Source organism: Carassius carassius, chromosome 16, assembly GCF_963082965.1.
Source record: "Carassius carassius chromosome 16, fCarCar2.1, whole genome shotgun sequence".
NCBI lineage: Eukaryota > Metazoa > Chordata > Actinopteri > Cypriniformes > Cyprinidae > Carassius > Carassius carassius.
The window spans coordinates 3,583,296-3,607,854 of NC_081770.1; the positions used below are offsets into that span (position 1 = coordinate 3,583,296).

The 24,559-nt window shown below is 34.7% G+C and overlaps 1 protein-coding gene across 1 annotated transcript in view; it reads left to right on the forward strand.

Moving 5' to 3' along the window:
* Positions 1 to 24,004, forward strand: part of LOC132159302 (zinc finger protein 208-like) — a 164,080-nt gene extending 140,076 nt beyond the window's left edge. The window contains exons 4-8 of the mRNA XM_059568824.1: positions 6,483 to 6,616; positions 6,667 to 6,739; positions 7,425 to 8,478; positions 20,672 to 20,757; positions 21,444 to 24,004. Coding sequence (XP_059424807.1) covers positions 6,483 to 6,616; positions 6,667 to 6,739; positions 7,425 to 8,478; positions 20,672 to 20,757; positions 21,444 to 22,495 — 2,399 coding nt within the window. The 3' untranslated portion in view covers positions 22,496 to 24,004. The remainder of the gene's footprint in view (positions 1 to 6,482; positions 6,617 to 6,666; positions 6,740 to 7,424; positions 8,479 to 20,671; positions 20,758 to 21,443) is intronic.
* The last annotated feature ends 555 nt before the right edge of the window (positions 24,005 to 24,559 follow it).

Consider the following 24,559-nt stretch of genomic DNA (forward strand, 5'->3'; position numbering starts at 1 on the left):
TCTGGAAAGAGTTTTTCACATCTAAAGTTTAAAGCTACATCAGAAGATACACACTGGTGTGAGAGATCATGTGTGCTTTGAGTGTGAGAAGAGAGTTTTTTAGGAGTTTCATTTATTAATTTGGTTTGTTTAGACCTTAATAAAGGAAAGTAGTTTATTTATATATATATGTGTGTGTGTAAATATATATATATATATAAATATGCGCTCTTGTTCTAACCTGACTACGTCAGACTTCGTACTTCTGCTCAATTTCAGTTCACTTCTGTACTCAGTCTGAAATAACAAACCATCTCCCAGTTTTCCTCCGGGTCCAAAACAGCCAGCTAATCAACTAACAGAGGGCGGACTGAGAGCCGTGACGTAGATGCTAAGCTCCCAGTTTAAGATTGTAGTTTAGGTTAGAGAAATCGAAAATGACAGCAGACATGGAGTCACGGGATGCTATTCGCTCTGTAACTCTGAAATTCATAATACAGTAAGGCAAGTATAATAAATATAATATTTCATAATGTTCGAATAAGTTAAAATGTACTACATGTGACTAAGAATTAATAGAAACACAAACATCTATAATGGTATTGTCCTGACACTTCCTCTTTAAGAAATCTGAATGTAGTGCGCGTGCAACTGTAGCACACATACTTCGAACAGTAATGGTCAAAGAGGAGAAGAAGCTGAGGAATCGAGTGAAAAATGCTGTTTAAGTTGTTAAACGTTTATTTAAAGACGCGTAAAAGATGAAATGGCAATACTTATCTGAGCTGCATCCTAAACGAACAACTTTGGGTGAACGATATCTGTTGGTGAGTTGTTGTTTTTACTGTATCTGCTGATTAGTACAGGAGTGTAATATGACATATCAAAAGATAAATGGTTTAACAACGGATTTTAATGAAATATTAATTTATGCGGTTTATAATAAAATTTAATCGTATAAAAACTTTAGGAGTAGTGAGTACAGAATGCCTGTTCTGACACCATTTTGAGCTGGTTTGAATAGCGTTGTGCCTTAAGGGTTTTGTAATGGTTTTGTAACTTGCGCATAGATGAGCCAGCTCGTAAACTTCCCAACCTGTCCTCCAACCAATACGCTCGTATAGGTCGTTTGTCCAAATCCCTGAAATACGACCCATCAGAGCGTATACTACAATTGCGCCCCTATCGGCTAAAGGTCGTTTTCATATTAATGTTTTGTACTCTTTTATTTGCCCTCTGATTTGTGTTTCGTGTAGCTCAGTTGGTAGATTATTGTGTTATACCTTGATATGTAATCATGCTATCATGGGTTCGATCCCAGGGAACGGACATGCACGAAAATGTATATGCTCAATAAATCATAATTTAGCATGATTTCTGTGAGGGTTAGGTTTAGGGGTGGGGTTAGGTGTGGTCATTCGAACGAATAAGCCACCTAGTAAAATATGTACGAAATACTGTGAGATCAGTGTAAAAAGCCCATGCATTTCATTTAAATAAACGTGCGTTTTGATTGGTAATGACATGATACGTCATTTCATGACGACGGACGCAACGCGATACTGTCATTATTTTTACACGCGCTAGAGGGTGCTTAACTTTAAAACGTAAATATAGGTCGTAATAAGGTGCTTGCACAAATGACCTATATGGTCGTTTTTTGTTGGAGGACAGGCTCAAACTTCCGGTAAAGCTGATTTAATGTCGTGGCTTATATAGGTACAGATACTTTTCCTGCCTAGTTCTTGTCAGAAAAAAAAAAAAAAAAAAAAAAATTGCTACATGGTAAATAATGATAGCATAACAATAATGATAGATGATGCCATTAACATACAGTTTTATGTTATTTAAAAACACATGATTTTATATGCCAAGCCTGGTAATCATAACTACATTAACATGTCAACAACTAAACACTATAGTAACTGTTTAGGCCAGTGGTTTTCAAACTTTATACCATGTACCAACTCAGAAAATATTTGACTCTCCAAGTACCACCATACCAGCATTAAAATTCAGTAGCACAGTAGGCCTAACTATTAAAACTATTAAAACCCAGGCAGTTTTATCCCTAATAATAATATTTACTGTTGTCAGCCACTTTAACATTGTAAATATACAGTTTGAAAATTAACATTAACACTACACTGTGCTTACAAACAGGTAAAAAAAACTAAATTGTTAAATTAAATTGTGTTGTACCTAAAAGTTCAGTAAAAACTGTATTGCACTTAAATGTAAAAACAACTTTATTCAAATAAAGATTCAAATGTATTGTGTTTTAACATGAATTAATAATTAACTTGTGGATCATAAATATCCACAAGTTAATTATTAATCTTGATAAAATCACTTCTTCTCTTCTGCATTTTCCCTTTAAAAACATTGCAATTAATTGATTTCTGAATATTATAATAATATCGACCTTCCTCATCTATGTCTCACAAGCTGCCATGATTCTCTCACTCTGTGGATCTCTCGCGTGCAACTGTGGATATTGTGTGCGATTGTGGATCTCTCCCGTATTTTTTGGGGGAGGTTTTGATACTGTTTTCACTCCATACTGGCAACAGCGATAGGTCGTATGTTTGCTTATAGCGTCAGACTTATCTCATGTTTTGCTTCAAAAACACTAAGGAAAACTGAATTTTCCATTTAATTTGATTTACGTAGTTGCATCACGCTCCATTCGTGTACATGCAGGGGCCGGGGTTTATGAGCTGAAACGTGTGATTACTGATATCAAAAATAAAGGTCTTTACTAGTAAGAATTGTATTTCTGATATGTGAGATCGGAATTTCAACTAGTAAGAAAGCAATTCTTGATATCAACAATTAAATTTGAATGGAAGCCTATGGTGACATTTAACTAGTGAAAATACAATTCCTGATATCAAGAATTAACATTGTTACTAGTGGAAATTGAATTGTTGATATCAAAAATAGCAATTGTTACTAGTAGAAATCTAATTCCTGATATCAAGAATCAACATTTTAACTAGTGAAAATCGAATTGTTGATATCAAGAATTAACATTGTTACTATTGACAATTAAATTGTTGATATTACGAATTAAATTGTTGATATCAAGAATCGACGTCTGTACTAGTAACCACGTGATTACTGATATCAAAAATAAAGGAGATCATGAATATTAATGAGATTTCCGACACCCCTCGTTCTAGTGTCAGTATTGGCCAAAGATGGCAGAAGAACGTCCACGTGCAGAAACGGCTCCTCCCTTATTTATGTGTTTTGTCGTTGAAACTTGAAAATTATATTATGGCTGGATTCATTTTTGTAAATCGATACTGTTTCTTTTTTTTTTTTGGCCACCAAGTCCTTCAGATAATTTAAAGGAAAAATGAACAAGGCATTCCCTTAGTTTTAAAAACAACTTCATGTCGTTTATTCAGGTTTTTATTTTTTATTTTATTACACTTTCTTCTAATACATCAAATAAAAAATACAACCAAAAGGAAAAATATACTTATTATTATTATTATTATTATTATTTGGAATATCGTTGGCTACATGAATGAGTCGTGTCCTAATAGGAATTGTTTTTATATAACATGTTGTCCGGTTCTTGAAGCATCGGTGGACAAGAGGAATGGTAAATAAATTTACACTGTTATACAAGCTGTACACTCACTACTTTACATTGTAGCAAAGTGTCATTTCTTCAGTCACAGTGTTGTCACATGAAAAGGTAAAATAAAATATTTACAAAAATGTGAGGGTACTCAGTTCTGTGAGATACTGTATATTTAATCAAGTTTGTTTTATTGGGGTAAACGATCTACAAGCATTTAACATATTTCTATGCACACTAATAATATAAAACTACTGTCGCTACACTACGGTTATACACATTTATTGCATTTATTTTCAATAAATAAATCCTTATAATCTCCCTCTAGTGTATAAACTTAATATCACAGCCTTCATCTTCCATTTGAAATTGGCTGATACCGGTAGTTTAGAATTTGATTTTGCCAGGGGCTATTTGAATACAATGAATTAGATTTACACTAAGTGAAAATTGCATATTTTATTAGCAATAGATTGTATTTACACTATTTAATAATATGAGTATTTTCTTACAGTAATAGTAGTTTGATGCTGTTTGTGCTACTTAGTGCAAGTAGTGACCAATATGTGCACCTCATTATTGTAGTAGGCCACATTATAAAGCAGTATAGGCTACAATAATAACATATTGAGTGTAAATTGTAATTTTATTTAAAAAAAATATTAAATGGCTGCCGCCCCTAAATGTGCCCTAACCTTATACAATATCCACGTTATTTTTTACTTTTCTATCATTTCGTTGAGTTTTATAGAAAATATATGCCTTTCCGATGTGCTACTGGACGTGAAAAGGGTGAAGAAAGAGCTCGACAGAAGGCGGAATCGAACCCGGGTCCTTCGCGTCAAAAAAACTACTGCTTTGTCCTCTACCATCTGCGCCACAAATTACAACAGAAAACTAAGGTCTTTTTATATTATTGTTTAACACTACCAGACGTTGGTAGGTGGAATGTGCCCATTCTCTGTTGGACTCTTTACCTTGTCGTCTATCAGCAATAAACATTCATAAAGGGTTGGACTCGTCATTAAATTATGCACATATCCAAAAAGGGGTTCATTGATATGCACATATCCAAAAAAGGAATTAATGATATCTTAAATTACAATTTTTACTAGAGAAAGTGCAATTTAAACATGTAAGAATTAAGTTACTGATATCAAGAATTATGTTTATTACTAGTTGTAATTTCATTGTTGATATGATAAACTTATTTCTGCGAGTGATGACGTCATTGTTGATATCAAGAATACGCGTCGTTACTAGTGGAAATGTAATTGTTGATATCAAGAATTAAATTACTGATATCAACAATTCACATGTTTAAATGTTAAAACGGCGCCAAAACTATTACAGATATCAAAATGCATTTGTTACTAGTTACAATTCTAAATGCACATATCAGCTTTGTATTTCTTACTAGTAGAAATATAATTTTTGATATCAACAATGACATTTTTACTAGTAAAAATGTTAATTCTTGATATCAAAAATTTAATTGTTACTAGTGATAATGAAATGTATTTCTGATATCAACAATTGGGAGGGTAATTTCTGATATCTAAAATGGCTTTCTTACTAGTAACAATTACATTCATGATATCAGAAATGAACATTGTCACTAGTGACAATTAAACTGTTGATATCAAGAATTAAATTGTTGATATCAAGAATAGACGTCTGTACTAGTAACCATGTGATTACTGATATCAAAAATAAAGGTCTTTACTAGTAAGAATTGTATTTCTGATATGTGAAATCGGAATTTCAACTAGTAAGAAAGCAATTCTTGATATCAACAATTAAATTTGAATGGAAGCCTATGGTGACATTTAACTAGTGAAAATACAATTCCTGATATCAAGAATTAACATTGTTACTAGTGGAAATTGAATTGTTGATATCAAAAATAGCTATTGCTACTAGTAGAAATACAATTCCTGATATCAAGAATTAACATTGTTACTAGCGAAAATTGAATTGTTGATATCAAGAATGAACATTGTTACTAGTGACAATTAAATTGTTGATATCAAGAATGAACATTTTAACTAGTGAAAATTGAATTGTTGATATCAAGAATACATATCCTGCGAATGAATAAAAGTTAATTCGGCTTGCCATACAAGTGTAGTTATTGACATGTGTTGTTAATGGAGATGGATGTCATCAGATTGCAGCAAATATTCTGACTTTAATGATTTGTTTCTATCGGCAAACACTCAGACTAAAGAGAGGTGATCTGCAGACTGGTCCTGAAGTTATTGAAAGAGTGTTTATAATCTGAAACTCATCAATATTAGAGCAGCTGAAAATATGTCAATGGGTGTCTTGTTTAGAATCACTAATGACTAGTAATGAAATTAAATATTTGTTGTAGTAACAGAACTTAGGGCTAGTGATGCTTGATACATTGTTTCTTTAAAAAAATAATACTCAAAGATATTTACTACTAATTCTGCTACTAGAGCTGGGGAACTTAACTCAAAATCTGGATCATGTTGGCTTTGTTTCTTTTTTTAACGGATTCAAGGTTTATCACATTTTCCCCTCCTGACTAAGACTTTATATGTATCAGAATGCATTCAACAGCTGCAGAACTACTGTCTGTGAATTAAACTATAATTCATTGCATCTCAATGTCATATAATGCAAAGATGTTTTCATGCCCTGTGTAATATAATACAGTACTATATATAAGTAACAGGAGTTAGCCTGCACTACACCACTGAGTGATGATGCCCCATTTTGGGAGCTCCTTTGTCTCTCAGGTGTGAATCACGAAATATTCATGGCCATTGTCACTCCTTCACATACAGCCTTTCTAACACAAATCATGTCTTACAAAATGTAAGTCAGTCTGTTGTTTTCTTTGAATGAGTGAACAGGGTGATTTTGTGTCCCCCAACAGTATCACTTTCAGTGAAGCTCCTCCCCAACAATCACACCTTCACTAAAGCTCCTCCCACAATAGGATCACCTTCAGTCAAGCTCCTCCCACTGCAGTTCATCAATAAATGCTGGAATATTCCCATCAGTCTACAAGTGAAGAGGAGCATCAAAGCATCAGGAAGAAGTGAAATCTGCAGAGACAGAGTTTATTGAAGAACAGAGAGAACATGAGAGATCCAGAACCCTGCAGAATGAAACACACTGAAGAACAAACAGGTTGGTGTTTATTCTTGATTCTTCAGTGATGATGAACATGAAGGTTATAAAGCTTTAAACAGTTTGTCATATTTTGATTTGTTGTGATGGGAAAGATATAAAGAGCTGTTCAATAATATAGTTGAAGCAGCAAATGGTAAGGGTTCTCACTGTAGAAACATGGGATTTGTGTCTTATGTTGTAAAATGTTTAATAATGATAATTATTATTAATATTAATAAGTATAATGTCAATGTCACATTTATTTATATAGCACATTTCCAAGGCCAGGGCCTACCAAAGTACTTCACAGTAAAATACACACAAAAAAATAAATAAAAATAAATGTCTAAATGTTAAAAAAAGACGAAATGTTAGTCACACACTGATACATTAAGAACAATGAAGTAACAAAATGCTAAGAATAAAGGTACACATAGAATACAACACATTCATCAAGGCGGTTCCCCTGTGCCAAAAGCTACTTCAAACAAATGAGTATAACATTTGTTATAGTATGTAGTATAACAGGAAGAACAATGTCCATCACTCCAGTAAAGATCCAGAGACATATCATTTATAAAAATGAACAAAATATTTTCTATAACACTTGTCCACATTACACTGTTATTTCAGGGTTCACATGTATGTCTTTTTTAAACATTTGTCTCTGTGATTTGCTAAAAAAATTATTTTTTGACTTTAGAGTTGATTGAAGAAAACGAGGAGCATGAAGAACTGAATAAAGAGGAGGACAAACATGTCAAAACTGGAGAAAACTTTTTGAGTCGCTCTCAAACCAAACAGAAAGATTTAAAGAAGAGAAGAGACAAGAAATCTTTCACCTGCACTCAGTGTGGAAAGAGTTTGAGAAGCAAACCTGGTCTTGAGATTCACATGAGGATCCACACTGGAGAGAAACCTTACAGATGTGATCGGTGTGGGAAGAGTTTTACAGCATCATCAAACCTTAAGATGCACATGAACATCCACACTGGAGAGAAACCTTATGAATGTGATCAATGTGGAAAAACATTTTTGACGGCTTCAAGCCTGAAGGAGCACCTGAGAGTTCATTCAAAGGAGAAACCACATTCATGTTCTTTATGTGGAAAGAGGTTTTCACATCTGCAGAATTTAAAAGTACATCAGAAGATACACAGTGATGTGAGAGAATATATGTGTTTTGAGTGTGAGAAGACTTTTATTAGAGCTGAACATTTGAAACAGCATGAGATGATCCACACTGGAGAGAAACCTTACAAGTGTTCACACTGTGACAAGAGATTTAGTCGGTTAGGACACCTGACAAAACATGAGATGATCCACACTGGAGAGAAACCTTACAAGTGTTCACACTGTGACAAGAGATTCAGTCAGTCAGCATCTCTGAAATCACATGAGAGGATCCACTCTAGAGAGAAACCTTACAAGTGTTCACACTGTGACAAGAGATTCAGTCAGTCAGCATCTCTGAAATCACATGAGAGGATCCACACTGGAGAGAAACCTTACAAGTGTTCACACTGTGAGAAGAGATTCAGTCAGTTAGGATATCTGGAAACACATGAGAGGATCCACACTGGAGAGAAACCTTACAAGTGTTCACACTGTGACAAGAGATTCAGTCAGTCAGCACATCTGAAATCACATGAGAGGATCCACACTGGAGAGAAACCGTATCACTGCACTGCATGTGGGAAGAGTTTCAGTCAATCATCTAATCTACTCGTGCATAGCAAAAACATTCACAGTCAGTAGTAGGGGATGCACAGACTAATCGACTACTCGACATCAATGCTCTGCCATGACACTTTAAGTTGACTAGTCGCTGGTCCTATAGGCGGTTTTCATGGACGCGTCATCAATCCAGAAGTCGGCCATGTTGGAGGCACTGAACATAAACAATGCCACTGAACGAACTTGCAAATTTGACTGATTATTGCTGATTAAAGAGGGCGTTTGTGGTAGAGAGAGGTACTGTTATAGAACATGTGTAAATGAAGAGTCGACTATGGCTTAAATGTTGACTTAGTTAACTATGGCTACATTCACACTGTTAGTCCAAATACGATTATCTTTGCATCCGATTGGAATCTGATCTAAAATAATGATGTCCACACTGTATATCGCAACTGTTCGGATCTGATTTGTGTGTCCATGCAGCTCTTTGGCGATAAGGGAGGTGGCATTGATGGAGGTGTTTACATTTGCGATAGATATGTTGTTTTATCTAAATTTTACAACTTGGAAATGTGTACCCGACTCGCTGGACTACTGCGTCTTGAGCTGCAGAACTGTAGGAGGCTGGTATGTAACGTTACAGCTTTTTTTTCCGCGCTGCGCTGGATTCAAAAATAATAATTGTCTGCTCGTCCGGCACTCTGCAACAACAAAGCCTTGTTTCGGCAGCGACTTTAAGCATGTTCCCTATAACATAATTATTCTATAATACTATGTATTCAACAGCTGCTCAGGTCCACATTTTAAGCCTGTTGGAGCACATTAAGCAGCAGCAGGACCAGCTGGTGGCCAAGGTCAATCACCTGAGCAGCAGGTTGCTGAAGAGCCAGAGTGTCCTGAATGCATTCAGCTTCCCATCGAATCACTGGAAGCGGTGGATGAATTTATTGTAAAAATTAATTTACACATGTGCATGTGGTTGATGAGCTGATGCTGTAACTGTACCTCTCTAAACCACAAACGCCTTCTTTAATCACTTTTTTTGCTCTCTTCTCTTTAACTTTTGACAGAACTCGAAATGTTTTTAACCGATGCGACAGATTAGTACAGACCAAAACTTTACAATTTTTTAGCAGCAATAATCAGTCAAATTTGCGAGTCCATTCAGTGGCATTGTTTACGTTCTGTGCCTCCAAAATGGCCAACATCCGGATTGATGACGCATCGTAAAAACCCTCTATAGATGGCACAACAAGATAATAAACCTTTGAAGGACTTCCACATTTATGCTCTGTTTCCAAACAGTTAAAATGTCAAATAAATGTATGCTCTGAAAGCTCCACAAGACATGCATGATTATATTACTGGATGTTTGAAGTTGAACGGGAGAATGCACATTTTAAACAGCTTATTGTCCAGGTAAATTAATCGCTGGTCTAATCTAATACGCTGCTGCACTGTAACACACACACACACATAGACTACAGACAGTAGCTCGTACATCACGCATGCACAGAATCTTTCAGTGAGGAAATGTACTGTCATCTCTGTTCTGTTGTTTCTCAATAAAATAACTTAGAAATGGAGAAGTTCAAGCATATATTTCTTAATAACTAAAGTCCACAGCGTCACTACTACTAGAGAGACACTGCCATGTAGAAATAATTCACACACACAATCGCTCTCACTAATGCATTCATGTAAATGTAATCTTTACTGTGCTACTTTATCTATATCTGATTTAGAATGAGCAGAAATCTGTGAGAAATAGACTTCAACTCAACTTTCATCACATAAAAGTCAACTTTAAAAAAAAATCAGAAGTCGTTCAACCCCTAGTTAGTAAATCATCTTCAGATCCAGTACTTTCAGGTCTGATGACTCGTTCTCATCAAACATGACACAACAATGCATCTAGAAATAAAATCTCTTCTGTATAAACTAACAAAGAAACATTATCTAAAGTCATGGTGAATAAAGTTCACCTTCAAGACCAGCACAGTTTCAACTGTAACATTTTTATGAGGCTTCAGGTCTGAAGAATTACCTGAAAGTTCATACGAAAGAAAAACCACATTCATGCTCTTTATCTGGAAAGAGTTTTTCACATCTAAAGTTTAAAGCTACATCAGAAGATACACACTGGTGTGAGAGATCATGTGTGCTTTGAGTGTGAGAAGAGAGTTTTTTAGGAGTTTCATTTATTAATTTGGTTTGTTTAGACCTTAATAAAGGAAAGTAGTTTATTTATATATATATATATGTGTGTGTGTAAATATATATATATATAAATATGCGCTCTTGTTCTAACCTGACTACGTCAGACTTCGTACTTCTGCTCAATTTCAGTTCACTTCTGTACTCAGTCTGAAATAACAAACCATCTCCCAGTTTTCCTCCGGGTCCAAAACAGCCAGCTAATCAACTAACAGAGGGCGGACTGAGAGCCGTGACGTAGATGCTAAGCTCCCAGTTTAAGATTGTAGTTTAGGTTAGAGAAATCGAAAATGACAGCAGACATGGAGTCACGGGATGCTATTCGCTCTGTAACTCTGAAATTCATAATACAGTAAGGCAAGTATAATAAATATAATATTTCATAATGTTCGAATAAGTTAAAATGTACTACATGTGACTAAGAATTAATAGAAACACAAACATCTATAATGGTATTGTCCTGACACATCCTCTTTAAGAAATCTGAATGTAGTGCGCGTGCAACTGTAGCACACATACTTCGAACACTAATGGTCAAAGAGGAGAAGAAGCTGAGGAATCGAGTGAAAAATGCTGTTTAAGTTGTTAAACGTTTATTTAAAGACGCGTAAAAGATGAAATGGCAATACTTATCTGAGCTGCATCCTAAACGAACAACTTTGGGTGAACGATATCTGTTGGTGAGTTGTTGTTTTTACTGTATCTGCTGATTAGTACAGGAGTGTAATATGACATATCAAAAGATAAATGGTTTAACAACGGATTTTAATGAAATATTAATTTATGCGGTTTATAATAAAATTTAATCGTATAAAAACTTTAGGAGTAGTGAGTACAGAATGCCTGTTCTGACACCATTTTGAGCTGGTTTGAATAGCGTTGTGCCTTAAGGGTTTTGTAATGGTTTTGTAACTTGCGCATAGATGAGCCAGCTCGTAAACTTCCCAACCTGTCCTCCAACCAATACGCTCGTATAGGTCGTTTGTCCAAATCCCTGAAATACGACCCATCAGAGCGTATACTACAATTGTGCCCCTATCGGCTAAAGGTCGTTTTCATATTAATGTTTTGTACTCTTTTATTTGCCCTCTGATTTGTGTTTCGTGTAGCTCAGTTGGTAGATTATTGTGTTATACCTTGATATGTAATCATGCTATCATGGGTTCGATCCCAGGGAACGGACATGCACGAAAATGTATATGCTCAATAAATCATAATTTAGCATGATTTCTGTGAGGGTTAGGTTTAGGGGTGGGGTTAGGTGTGGTCATTCGAACGAATAAGCCACCTAGTAAAATATGTACGAAATACTGTGAGATCAGTGTAAAAAGCCCACGCATTTCATTTAAATAAACATGCGTTTTGATTGGTAATGACATGATACGTCATTTCATGACGACAGACGCAACGCGATACTGTCATTATTTTTACACGCGCTAGAGGGTGCTTAACTTTAAAACGTAAATATAGGTCGTAATAAGGTGCTTGCACAAATGACCTATATGGTCGTTTTTTGTTGGAGGACAGGCTCAAACTTCCGGTAAAGCTGATTTAATGTCGTGGCTTATATAGGTACAGATACTTTTCCTGCCTAGTTCTTGTCAGAAATAAAAAAAAAATAATTGCTACATGGTAAATAATGATAGCATAACAATAATGATAGATGATGCCATTAACATACAGTTTTATGTTATTTAAAAACACATGATTTTATATGCCAAGCCTGGTAATCATAACTACATTAACATGTCAACAACTAAACACTATAGTAACTGTTTAGGCCAGTGGTTTTCAAACTTTATACCATGTACCAACTCAGAAAATATTTGACTCTCCAAGTACCACCATACCAGCATTAAAATTCAGTAGCACAGTAGGCCTAACTATTAAAACCATTAAAACCCAGGCAGTTTTATCCCTAATAATAATATTTACTGTTGTCAGCCACTTTAACATTGTAAATATACAGTTTGAAAATTAACATTAACACTACACTGTGCTTACAAACAGGTAAAAAAACTAAATTGTTTAATTAAATTGTGTTGTACCTAAAAGTTCAGTAAAAACTGTATTGCACTTAAATGTAAAATCAACTTTATTCAAATAAAGATTAAAATGTATTGTGTTTTAACATGAATTAATAATTAACTTGTGGATCATAAATATCCACAAGTTAATTATTAATCTTGATAAAATCACTTCTTCTCTTCTGCATTTTCCCTTTAAAAACATTGCAATTAATTGATTTCTGAATATTATAATAATATCGACCTTCCTCACAAGCTGCCATGATTCTCTCACTCTGTGGATCTCTCGCGTGCAACTGTGGATATTGTGTGCGATTGTGGATCTCTCCCGTATTTTTTTGGGGAGGTTTTGATACTGTTTTCATTCCATACTGGCAACAGCGATAGGTCGTATGTTTGCTTATAGCGTCAGACTTATCTCATGTTTTGCTTCAAAAACACTAAGGAAAACTGAATTTTCCATTTAATTTGATTTACGTAGTTGCATCACGCTCCATTCGTGTACATGCAGGGGCCGGGGTTTATGAGCTGAACCGTGTGTTTACTGATATCAAAAATAAAGGTCTTTACTAGTAAGAATTGTATTTCTGATATGTGAGATCGGAATTTCAACTAGTAAGAAAGCAATTCTTGATATCAACAATTAAATTTGAATGGAAGCCTATGGTGACATTTAACTAGTGAAAATACAATTACAGATATCAAGAATTAACATTGTTACTAGTGGAAATTAAATTGTTGATATCAAAAATAGCAATTGTTACTAGTAGAAATCTAATTCCTGATATCAAGAATCAACATTTTAACTAGTGAAAATCGAATTGTTGATATCAAGAATTAACATTGTTACTATTGACAATTAAATTGTTGATATTACGAATTAAATTGTTGATATCAAGAATCGACGTCTGTACTAGTAACCACGTGATTACTGATATCAAAAATAAAGGAGATCATGAATATTAATGAGATTTCCGACACCCCTCGTTCACACACAATCGCTCTCACTAATGCATTCATGTAAATGTAATCTTTACTGTGCTACTTTATCTATATCTGATTTAGAATGAGCAGAAATCTGTGAGAAATAGACTTCAACTCAACTTTCATCACATAAAAGTCAACTTTAAAAAAAAATCAGAAGTCGTTCAACCCCTAGTTAGTAAATCATCTTCAGATCCAGTACTTTCAGGTCTGATGACTCTCATCAAACATGACACAACAATGCACCTAGAAATAAAATCTCTTCTGTATAAACTAACAAAGAAACATTATCTAAAGTCATGGTGAATAAAGTTCACCTTCAAGACCAGCACAGTTTCAACTGTAACATTTTTATGAGGCTTCAGGTCTGAAGAATTACCTGAAAGTTCATACGAAAGAAAAACCACATTCATGCTCTTTATCTGGAAAGAGTTTTTCACATTTAAAGTTTAAAGCTACATCAGAAGATACACACTGGTGTGAGAGATCATGTGTGCTTTGAGTGTGAGAAGAGAGTTTTTTAGGAGTTTCATTTATTAATTTGGTTTGTTTAGACCTTAATAAAGGAAAGTAGTTTATTTATATATATATGTGTGTGTGTGTAAATATATATATATATAAATATGCGCTCTTGTTCTAACCTGACTATGTCAGACTTCGTACTTCTGCTCAATTTCAGTTCACTTCTGTACTCAGTCTGAAATAACAAACCATCTCCCAGTTTCCTCCGGGTCCAAAACAGCCAGCTAATCAACTAACAGAGGGCGGACTGAGAGCCGTGACGTAGATGCTAAGCTCCCAGTTTAAGATTGTAGTTTAGGTTAGAGAAATCGAAAATGACAGCAGACATGGAGTCACGGGATGCTATTCGCTCTGTAACTCTGAAATTCATAATACAGTAAGGCAAGTATAATAAATATAATATTTCATAATGTTTGAATAAGTTAAAATGTACTACATGTGACTAAGAATTAATAGAAACACAAACATCTATAATGGTATTGTCCTGACACATCCTCTTTAAGAAATCTGAATGTAGTGCGCATGCAACTGTAGCACACATACTTCGAACAGTAATGGTCAAAGAGGAGAAGAAGCTGAGGAATCGAGTGAAAAATGCTGTTTAAGTTGTTAAACGTTTATTTAAAGACGCGTAAAAGATGAAATGGCAATACTTATCTGAGCTGCATCCTAAACGAACAACTTTGGGTGAACGATATCTGTTGGTGAGTTGTTGTTTTTACTGTATCTGCTGATTAGTACAGGAGTGTAATATGACATATCAAAAGATAAATGGTTTAACAACGGATTTTAATGAAATATTAATTTATGCGGTTTATAATAAAATTTAATTGTATAAAAACTTTAGGAGTAGTGAGTACAGAATGCCTGTTCTGACACCATTTTGAGCTGGTTTGAATAGCGTTGTGCCTTAAGGGTTTTGTAATGGTTTTGTAACTTGCGCATAGATGAGCCAGCTCGTAAACTTCCCAACCTGTCCTCCAACCAATACGCTCGTATAGGTCGTTTGTCCAAATCCCTGAAATACGACCCATCAGAGCGTATACTACAATTGCGCCCCTATCGGCTAAAGGTCGTTTTCATGTTAATGTTTTGTACTCTTTTATTTGCCCTCTGGTTTGTGTTTCGTGTAGCTCAGTTGGTAGATTATTGTGTTATACCTTGATATGTAATCATGCTATCATGGGTTCGATCCCAGGGAACGGACATGCACGAAAATGTATATGCTCAATAAATCATAATTTAGCATGATTTCTGTGAGGGTTAGGTTTAGGGGTGGGGTTAGGTGTGGTCATTCGAACGAATAAGCCACCTAGTAAAATATGTACGAAATACTGTGAGATCAGTGTAAAAAGCCCACGCATTTCATTTAAATAAACATGCGTTTTGATTGGTAATGACATGATACGTCATTTCATGACGACGGACGCAACGCGATACTGTCATTATTTTTACACGCGCTAGAGGGTGCTTAACTTTAAAACGTAAATATAGGTCGTAATAAGGTGCTTGCACAAATGACCTATATGGTCGTTTTTTGTTGGAGGACAGGCTCAAACTTCAGGTAAAGCTGATTTAATGTCGTGGCTTATATAGGTACAGATACTTTTCCTGCCTAGTTCTTGTCAGAAATAAAAAAAAAAAAAAAAAAAATTGCTACATGGTAAATAATGATAGCATAACAATAATGATAGATGATGCCATTAACATACAGTTTTATGTTATTTAAAAACACATGATTTTATATGCCAAGCCTGGTAATCATAACTACATTAACATGTCAACAACTAAACACTATAGTAACTGTTTAGGCCAGTGGTTTTCAAACTTTATACCATGTACCAACTCTATAATATTTGAAAATATTTGACTCTCCAAGTACCACCATACCAGCATTAAAATTCAGTAGCACAGTAGGCCTAACTATTAAAACTATTAAAACCCAGGCAGTTTTATCCCTAATAATAATATTTACTGTTGTCAGCCACTTTAACATTGTAAATATACAGTTTGAAAATTAACATTAACACTACACTGTGCTTACAAACAGGTAAAAAAAACCTAATATGTTAAATTAAATTGTGTTGTACCTAAAAGTTCATAAAAAACTGTATTGCACTTAAATGTAAAATCAACTTTATTCAAATAAAGATTAAAATGTATTGTGTTTTAACATGAATTAATAACTAACTTGTGGATCATAAATATCCACAAGTTAATTATTAATCTTGATAAAATCACTTCTTCTCTTCTGCATTTTCCCTTTAAAAACATTGCAATTAATTGATTTCTGAATATTATAATAATATCGACCTTCCTCACAAGCTGCCATGATTCTCTCACTCTGTGGATCTCTCGCGTGCAACTGTGGATATTGTGTGCGATTGTGGATCTCTCCCGTATTTTTTTGGGGAGGTTTTGATACTGTTTTCACTCCATACTGGCAACAGCGATAGGTCGTATGTTTGCTTATAGCGTCAGACTTATCTCATGTTTTGCTTCAAAAACACTAAGGAAAACTGAATTTTCCATTTAATTTGATTTACGTAGTTGCATCACGCTCCATTCGTGTACATGCAGGGGCCGGGGTTTATGAGCTGAAACGTGTGATTACTGATATCAAAAATAAAGGTCTTTACTAGTAAGAATTGTATTTCTGATATGTGAGATCGGAATTTCAACTAGTAAGAAAGCAATTCTTGATATCAACAATTAAATTTGAATGGAAGCCTATGGTGACATTTAACTAGTGAAAATACAATTCCTGATATCAAGAATTAACATTGTTACTAGTGGAAATTGAATTGTTGATATCAAAAATAGCAATTGTTACTAGTAGATATCTAATTCCTGATATCAAGAATCAACATTTTAACTAGTGAAAATCGAATTGTTGATATCAAGAATTAACATTATTACTATTGACAATTAAATTGTTGATATTACGAATTAAATTGTTGATATCAAGAATCGACGTCTGTACTAGTAACCACGTGATTACTGATATCAAAAATAAAGGAGATCATGAATATTAATGAGATTTCCGACACCCCTCGTTCTAGTGTCAGTATTGGCCAAAGATGGCAGAAGAACGTCCACGTGCAGAAACGGCTCCTCCCTTATTTATGTGTTTTGTCGTTGAAACTTGAAAATTATATTATGGCTGGATTCATTTTTGTAAATCGATACTGTTTCTTTTTTTTTTTGGCCACCAAGTCCTTCAGATAATTTAAAGGAAAAATGAACAAGGCATTCCCTTAGTTTTAAAAACAACTTCATGTCGTTTATTCAGGTTTTTATTTTTGATTTTATTACACTTTCTTCTAATACATCAAATAAAAAATACAACCAAAAGGAAAAATATACTTATTATTATTATTATTATTATTATTATTATTATTATTATTATTATTATTTGGAATATCGTTGGCTACATGAATGAGTCGTGTCCTAATAGGAATTGTTTTTATATAACATGTTGTCCGGTTCTTGAAGCATCGGTGGACAAGAGGAATGGTAAATAAATTTACACTGTTATACAAGCTGTACACTCACTACTTTACATTGTAGCAAAGTGTCATTTCTTCAGTGTTGTCACATGAAAAGGTACAATAAAATATTTACAAAACTGTGAGGGTACTCAGTTCTGTGAGATACTGTATATTTAATCAAGTTTATTTTATTGGGGTAAACGATCTACAAGCATTTAACATATTTCTATGCACACTAATAATATAAAACTACTGTCGCTACACTACGGTTATACACATTTATTGCATTTATTTTCAATAAATAAATCCTTATAATCTCCCTCTAGTGTATAAACTTAATATCACAGCCTTCATCTTCCATTTGAAATTGGCTGATACCGGTAGTTTAGAATTTGATTTTGCCAGGGGCTATTTGAATACAATGAATTAGATTTACACTAAGTGAAAATTGCATATTTTATTAGCAATAGATTGTATTTACACTATTTAATAATATGAGTATTTTCTTACAGTAATAGTAGTTTGATGCTGTTTGTGCTACTTAGTGCAAGTAGTGACCAATATGTGCACCTCATTATTGTAGTAGGCCACATTATAAAGCAGTATAGGCTACAATAATAACATATTGAGTGTAAATTGTAATTTTATTTAAAAAAAATATTAAATGGCTGCCGCCCCTAAATGTGCCCTAACCTTATACAATATCCACGTTATTTTTAACTTTTCTATCATTTCGTTGAGTTTTATAGAAAATATATACCTTTCCGATGTGCTACTGGACGTGAAAAGGGTGAAGAAAGAGCTCGACAGAAGGCGGAATCGAACCCGGGTCCTTCGCGTCAAAAAAACTACTGCTTTGTCCTCTACCATCTGCGCCACAAATTACAACAGAAAACTAAGGTCTTTTTATATTATTGTTTAACACTACCAGACGTTGGTAGGCGGAATGTGCCCATTCTCTGTTGGACTCTTTACCTTGTCGTCTATCAGCAATAAACATTCATAAAGGGTTGCACTCGTCATTAAATTATGCACATATCCAAAAAGGGGTTCATTGATATGCACATATCCAAAAAGGAATTAATGATATCTTAAATTACAATTTTTACTAGAGAAAGTGCAATTTAAACATGTAAGAATTAAGTTACTGATATCAAGAATTATGTTTATTACTAGTTGTAATTTCATTGTTGATATGATAAACTTATTTCTGCGAGTGATGACGTCATTGTTGATATCAAGAATACGCGTCGTTACTAGTGGAAATGTAATTGTTGATATCAAGAATTCAATTACTGATATCAACAATTCACATGTTTAAATGTTAAAACGGCGCCAAAACTATTACAGATATCAAAATGCATTTGTTACTAGTTACAATTCTAAATGCACATATCAGCTTTGTATTTCTTACTAGTAGAAATATAATTTTTGATATCAACAATGACATTTTTACTAGTAAAAATGTTAATTCTTGATATCAAAAATGTAATTGTTACTAGTGATAATGTTCATTTCTGATATCTGAAAATGTATTTCTGATATCAACAATTGGGAGGGTAATTTCTGATATCTAAAATGGCTTTCTTACTAGTAACAATTACATTCATGATATCAGAAATGAACATTGTCACTAGTGACAATTAAATTGTTGATATCAAGAATAGACGTCTGTACTAGTAACCATGTGATTACTGATATCAAAAATAAAGGTCTTTACTAGTAAGAATTGTATTTCTGATGTGTGAAATCGGAATTTCAACTAGTAAGAAAGCAATTCTTGATATCAACAATTAAATTTGAATGGAAGCCTATGGTGACATTTAACTAGTGAAAATACAATTCCTGATATCAAGAATTAACATTGTTACTAGTGGAAATTGAATTGTTGATATCAAAAATAGCTATTGTTACTAGTAGAAATACAATTCCTGATATCAAGAATGAACATTGTTACTAGTGTCAATTAAATTGTTGATATCAAGAATGAACATTTTAACTAGTGAAAATTGAATTGTTGATATCAAGAATACATATCCTGCGAATGAATAAAAGTTAATTCGGCTTGCCATACTAGTGTAGTTATTGACATGTGTTGTTAATGGAGATGGATGTCATCCGATTGCAGCAAATGTTCTGACTTTAATGATTTGTTTCTATCTGCAAACACTCAGACTAAAGAGAGATGATCTACAGACTGGTCCTGAAGTTATTGAATGAGTGTTTATAATCTGAAACTCATCAATATTAGAGCAGCTGAAAATATGTCATTGTGTGTCTTGTTTAGAATCACTAGTGACTAGTAATGAAATTAAATATTTGTCGTAGTAACAGAACTTAGGACTAGTGATGCTTGATACATTGTTTCTTTAAAAAAATAATACTCAAAGATATTTACTACTAATTCTGCTACTAGATCTGGGGAACTTAACTCAAAATCTGGATCATGTTGGCTTTGTTTCTTTTTTAACGGATTCAAGGTTTATCACATTTTCCCCTCCTGACTGAGACTTTATATGTATCAGAATGCATTCAACAGCTGCAGAACTACTGTCTGTGAATTAAACTATAATTCATTGCATCTCAATGTCATATAATGCAAAGATGTTTTCATGCCCTGTGTAATATAATACAGTACTATATATAAGTAACAGGAGTTAGCCTGCACTACACCACTGAGTGATGATGCCCCATTATGGGAGCTCCTTTGTCTCTCAGGTGTGAATCACGAAATATTCATGGCCATTGTCACTCCTTCACATACAGCCTTTCTAACACAAATCATGTCTTACAAAATGTAAATCAGTCTGTTGTTTTCTTTGAATGAGTGAACAGGGTGATTTTGTGTCCCCCAACAGTATCACTTTCAGTGAAGCTCCTCCCCAACAATCACACCTTCACTAAAGCTCCTCCCACAATAGAATCACCTTCAGTGAAGCTCCTCCCACTGCAGTTCATCAATAAATGCTGGAATATTCCCATCAGTCTACAAGTGAAGAGGAGCATCAAAGCTTCAGGAAGAAGTGAAATCTGCAGAGACAGAGTTTATTGAAGAACAGAGAGAACATGAGAGATCCAGAACCCTGCAGAATGAAACGCACTGAAGAACAAACAGGTTGGTGTTTATTCTTGATTCTTCAGTGATGATGAACATGAAGGTTATAAAGCTTTAAACAGTTTGTCATATTTTGATTTGTTGTGATGGGAAAGATATAAAGAGCTGTTCAATAATATAGTTGAAGCAGCAAATGGTAAGGGTTCTCACTGTAGAAACATGGGATTTGTGTCTTATGTTGTAAAATGTTTAATAATGATAATTATTATTAATATTAATAAGTATAATGTCAATGTCACATTTATTTATATAGCACATTTCCAAGGCCAGGGCCTACCAAAGTACTTCACAGTAAAATACACACAAAAAAATAAATAAAAATAAATGTCTAAATGTTAAAAAAAAGACGAAATGTTAGTCACACACTGATACATTAAGAACAATGAAGTAACAAAATGCTAAGAATAAAGGTACACATAGAATACAACACATTCATCAAGGCGGTTCCCCTGTGCCAAAAGCTACTTCAAACAAATGAGTATAACATTTGTTATAGTATGTAGTATAACAGGAAGAACAATGTCCATCACTCCAGTAAAGATCCAGAGACATATCATTTATAAAAATGAACAAAATATTTTCTATAACACTTGTCCACATTACACTGTTATTTCAGGGTTCACATGTATGTCTTTTTTAAACATTTGTCTCTGTGATTTGCTAAAAAAATTATTTTTTGACTTTAGAGTTGATTGAAGAAAACGAGGAGCATGAAGAACTGAATAAAGAGGAAGACAAACATGTCAAAACTGGAGAAAACTTTTTGAGTCGCTCTCAAACCAAACAGAAAGATTTAAAGAAGAGAAGAGACAAGAAATCTTTCACCTGCACTCAGTGTGGAAAGAGTTTGAGAAGCAAACCTGGTCTTGAGATTCACATGAGGATCCACACTGGAGAGAAACCTTACAGATGTGATCGGTGTGGGAAGAGTTTTACAGCATCATCAAACCTTAAGATGCACATGAACATCCACACTGGAGAGAAACCTTATGAATGTGATCAATGTGGAAAAACATTTTTGACGGCTTCAAGCCTGAAGGAGCACCTGAGAGTTCATTCAAAGGAGAAACCACATTCATGTTCATGTGGAAAGAGGTTTTCACATCTGCAGAATTTAAAAGTACATCAGAAGATACACAGTGATGTGAGAGAATATATGTGTTTTGAGTGTGAGAAGACTTTTATTAGAGCTGAACATTTGAAACAGCATGAGATGATCCACACTGGAGAGAAACCTTACAAGTGTTCACACTGTGACAAGAGATTTAGTCGGTTAGGACACCTGACAAAACATGAGATGATCCACACTGGAGAGAAACCTTACAAGTGTTCACACTGTGACGAGAGATTCAGTCAGTCAGGATCCCTGAAATCACATGAGAGGATCCACTCTAGAGAGAAACCTTACAAGTGTTCACACTGTGACAAGAGATTCAGTCAGTCAGCATCTCTGAAATCACATGAGAGGATCCACACTGGAGAGAAACCTTACAAGTGTTCACACTGTGACAAGAGATTCAGTCAGTTAGGATATCTGGAAACACATGAGAGGATCCACACTGGAGAGAAACCCTACAAGTGTTCACACTGTGACAAGAGATTCAGTCAGTCAGCACATCTGAAATCACATGAGAGGATCCACACTGGAGAGAAACCGTATCACTGCACTGTATGTGGGAAGAGTTTCAGTCAATCATCTAATCTACTCGTGCATAGCAAAAACATTCACAGTCAGTAGTAGGGGATGCACAGACTAATCGACTACTCGACATCAATGCTCTGCCATGACACTTTAAGTTGACTAGTCGCTGGTCCTATAGGCGGTTTTCATGGACGCGTCATCAATCCAGAAGTCGGCCATGTTGGAGGCACTGAACATAAACAATGCCACTGAACGAACTTGCAAATTTGACTGATTATTGCTGATTAAAGAGGGCGTTTGTGGTTGAGAGAGGTACAGTTATAGCACATGTGTAAATGAAGAGTCGACTATGGCTTAAATGTTGACTTAGTTAACTATGGCTACATTCACACTGTTAGTCCAAATACGATTATCTTTGCATCCGATTGGAATCTGATCTAAAATAATGATGTCCACACTGTATATCGCAACTGTTCGGATCTGATTTGTGTGTCCATGCAGCTCTTTGGCGATAAGGGAGGTGGCATTGATGGAGGTGTTTACATTTGCGATAGATATGTTGTTTTATCTAAATTTTACAACTTGGAAATGTGTACCCGACTCGCTGGACTTCTGCGTCTTGAGCTGCAGAACTGTAGGAGGCTGGTATGTAACGTTACAGCTTTTTTTTCCGCGCTGCGCTGGATTCAAAAATAATAATTGTCTGCTCGTCCGGCACTCTGCAACAACAAAGCCTTGTTTCGGCAGCGACTTTAAGCATGTTCCCTATAACATAATTATTCTATAATACTATGTATTCAACAGCTGCTCAGGTCCACATTTTAAGCCTGTTGGAGCACATTAAGCAGCAGCAGGACCAGCTGGTGGCCAAGGTCAATCACCTGAGCAGCAGGTTGCTGAAGAGCCAGAGTGTCCTGAATGCATTCAGCTTCCCATCGAATCACTGGAAGCGGTGGATGAATTTTTTGTAAAAATTAATTTACACATGTGCATGTGGTTGATGAGCTGATGCTGTAACTGTACCTCTCTAAACCACAAACGCCTTCTTTAATCACTTTTTTTGCTCTCTTCTCTTTAACTTTTGACAGAACTCGAAATGTTTTTAACCGATGCGACAGATTAGTACAGACCAAAACTTTACAATTTTTTAGCAGCAATAATCAGTCAAATTTGCGAGTCCGCTCAGTGGCATTGTTTACGTTCTGTGCCTCCAAAATGGCCAACATCTGGATTGATGACGCATCGTAAAAACCCTCTATAGATGGCACAACAAGATAATAAACCTTTGAAGGACTTCCACATTTATGCTCTGTTTCCAAACAGTTAAAATGTCAAATAAATGTATGCTCTGAAAGCTCCACAAGACATGTATGATTATATTACTGGATGTTTGAAGTTGAACGGGAGAATGCACATTTTAAACAGCTTATTGTCCAGGTAAATTAATCGCTGTTCTAATCTAATGCGCTGCTGCACTGTAACACACACACACATAGACTACAGACAGTAGCTCGTACATCACGCATGCACAGAATCTTTCAGTGAGGAAATGTACTGTCATCTCTGTTCTGTTGTTTCTCAATAAAATAACTTAGAAATGGAGAAGTTCAAGAATATATTTCTTAATAACTAAAGTCCACAGCGTCACTACTACTAGAGAGACACTGCCATGTAGAAATAATTCACACACACAATCGCTCTCACTAATGCATTCATGTAAATGTAATCTTTACTGTGCTACTTTATCTATATCTGATTTAGAATGAGCAGAAATCTGTGAGAAATAGACTTCAACTCAACTTTCATCACATAAAAGTCAACTTTAAAAAAAAATCAGAAGTCGTTCAACCCCTAGTTAGTAAATCATCTTCAGATCCAGTACTTTCAGGTCTGATGACTGGTTCTCATCAAACATGACACAACAATGCATCTAGAAATAAAATCTCTTCTGTATAAACTAACAAAGAAACATTATCTAAAGTCATGGTGAATAAAGTTCACCTTCAAGACCAGCACAGTTTCAACTGTAACATTTTTATGAGGCTTCAGGTCTGAAGAATTACCTGAAAGTTCATACGAAAGAAAAACCACATTCATGCTCTTTATCTGGAAAGAGTTTTTCACATCTAAAGTTTAAAGCTACATCAGAAGATACACACT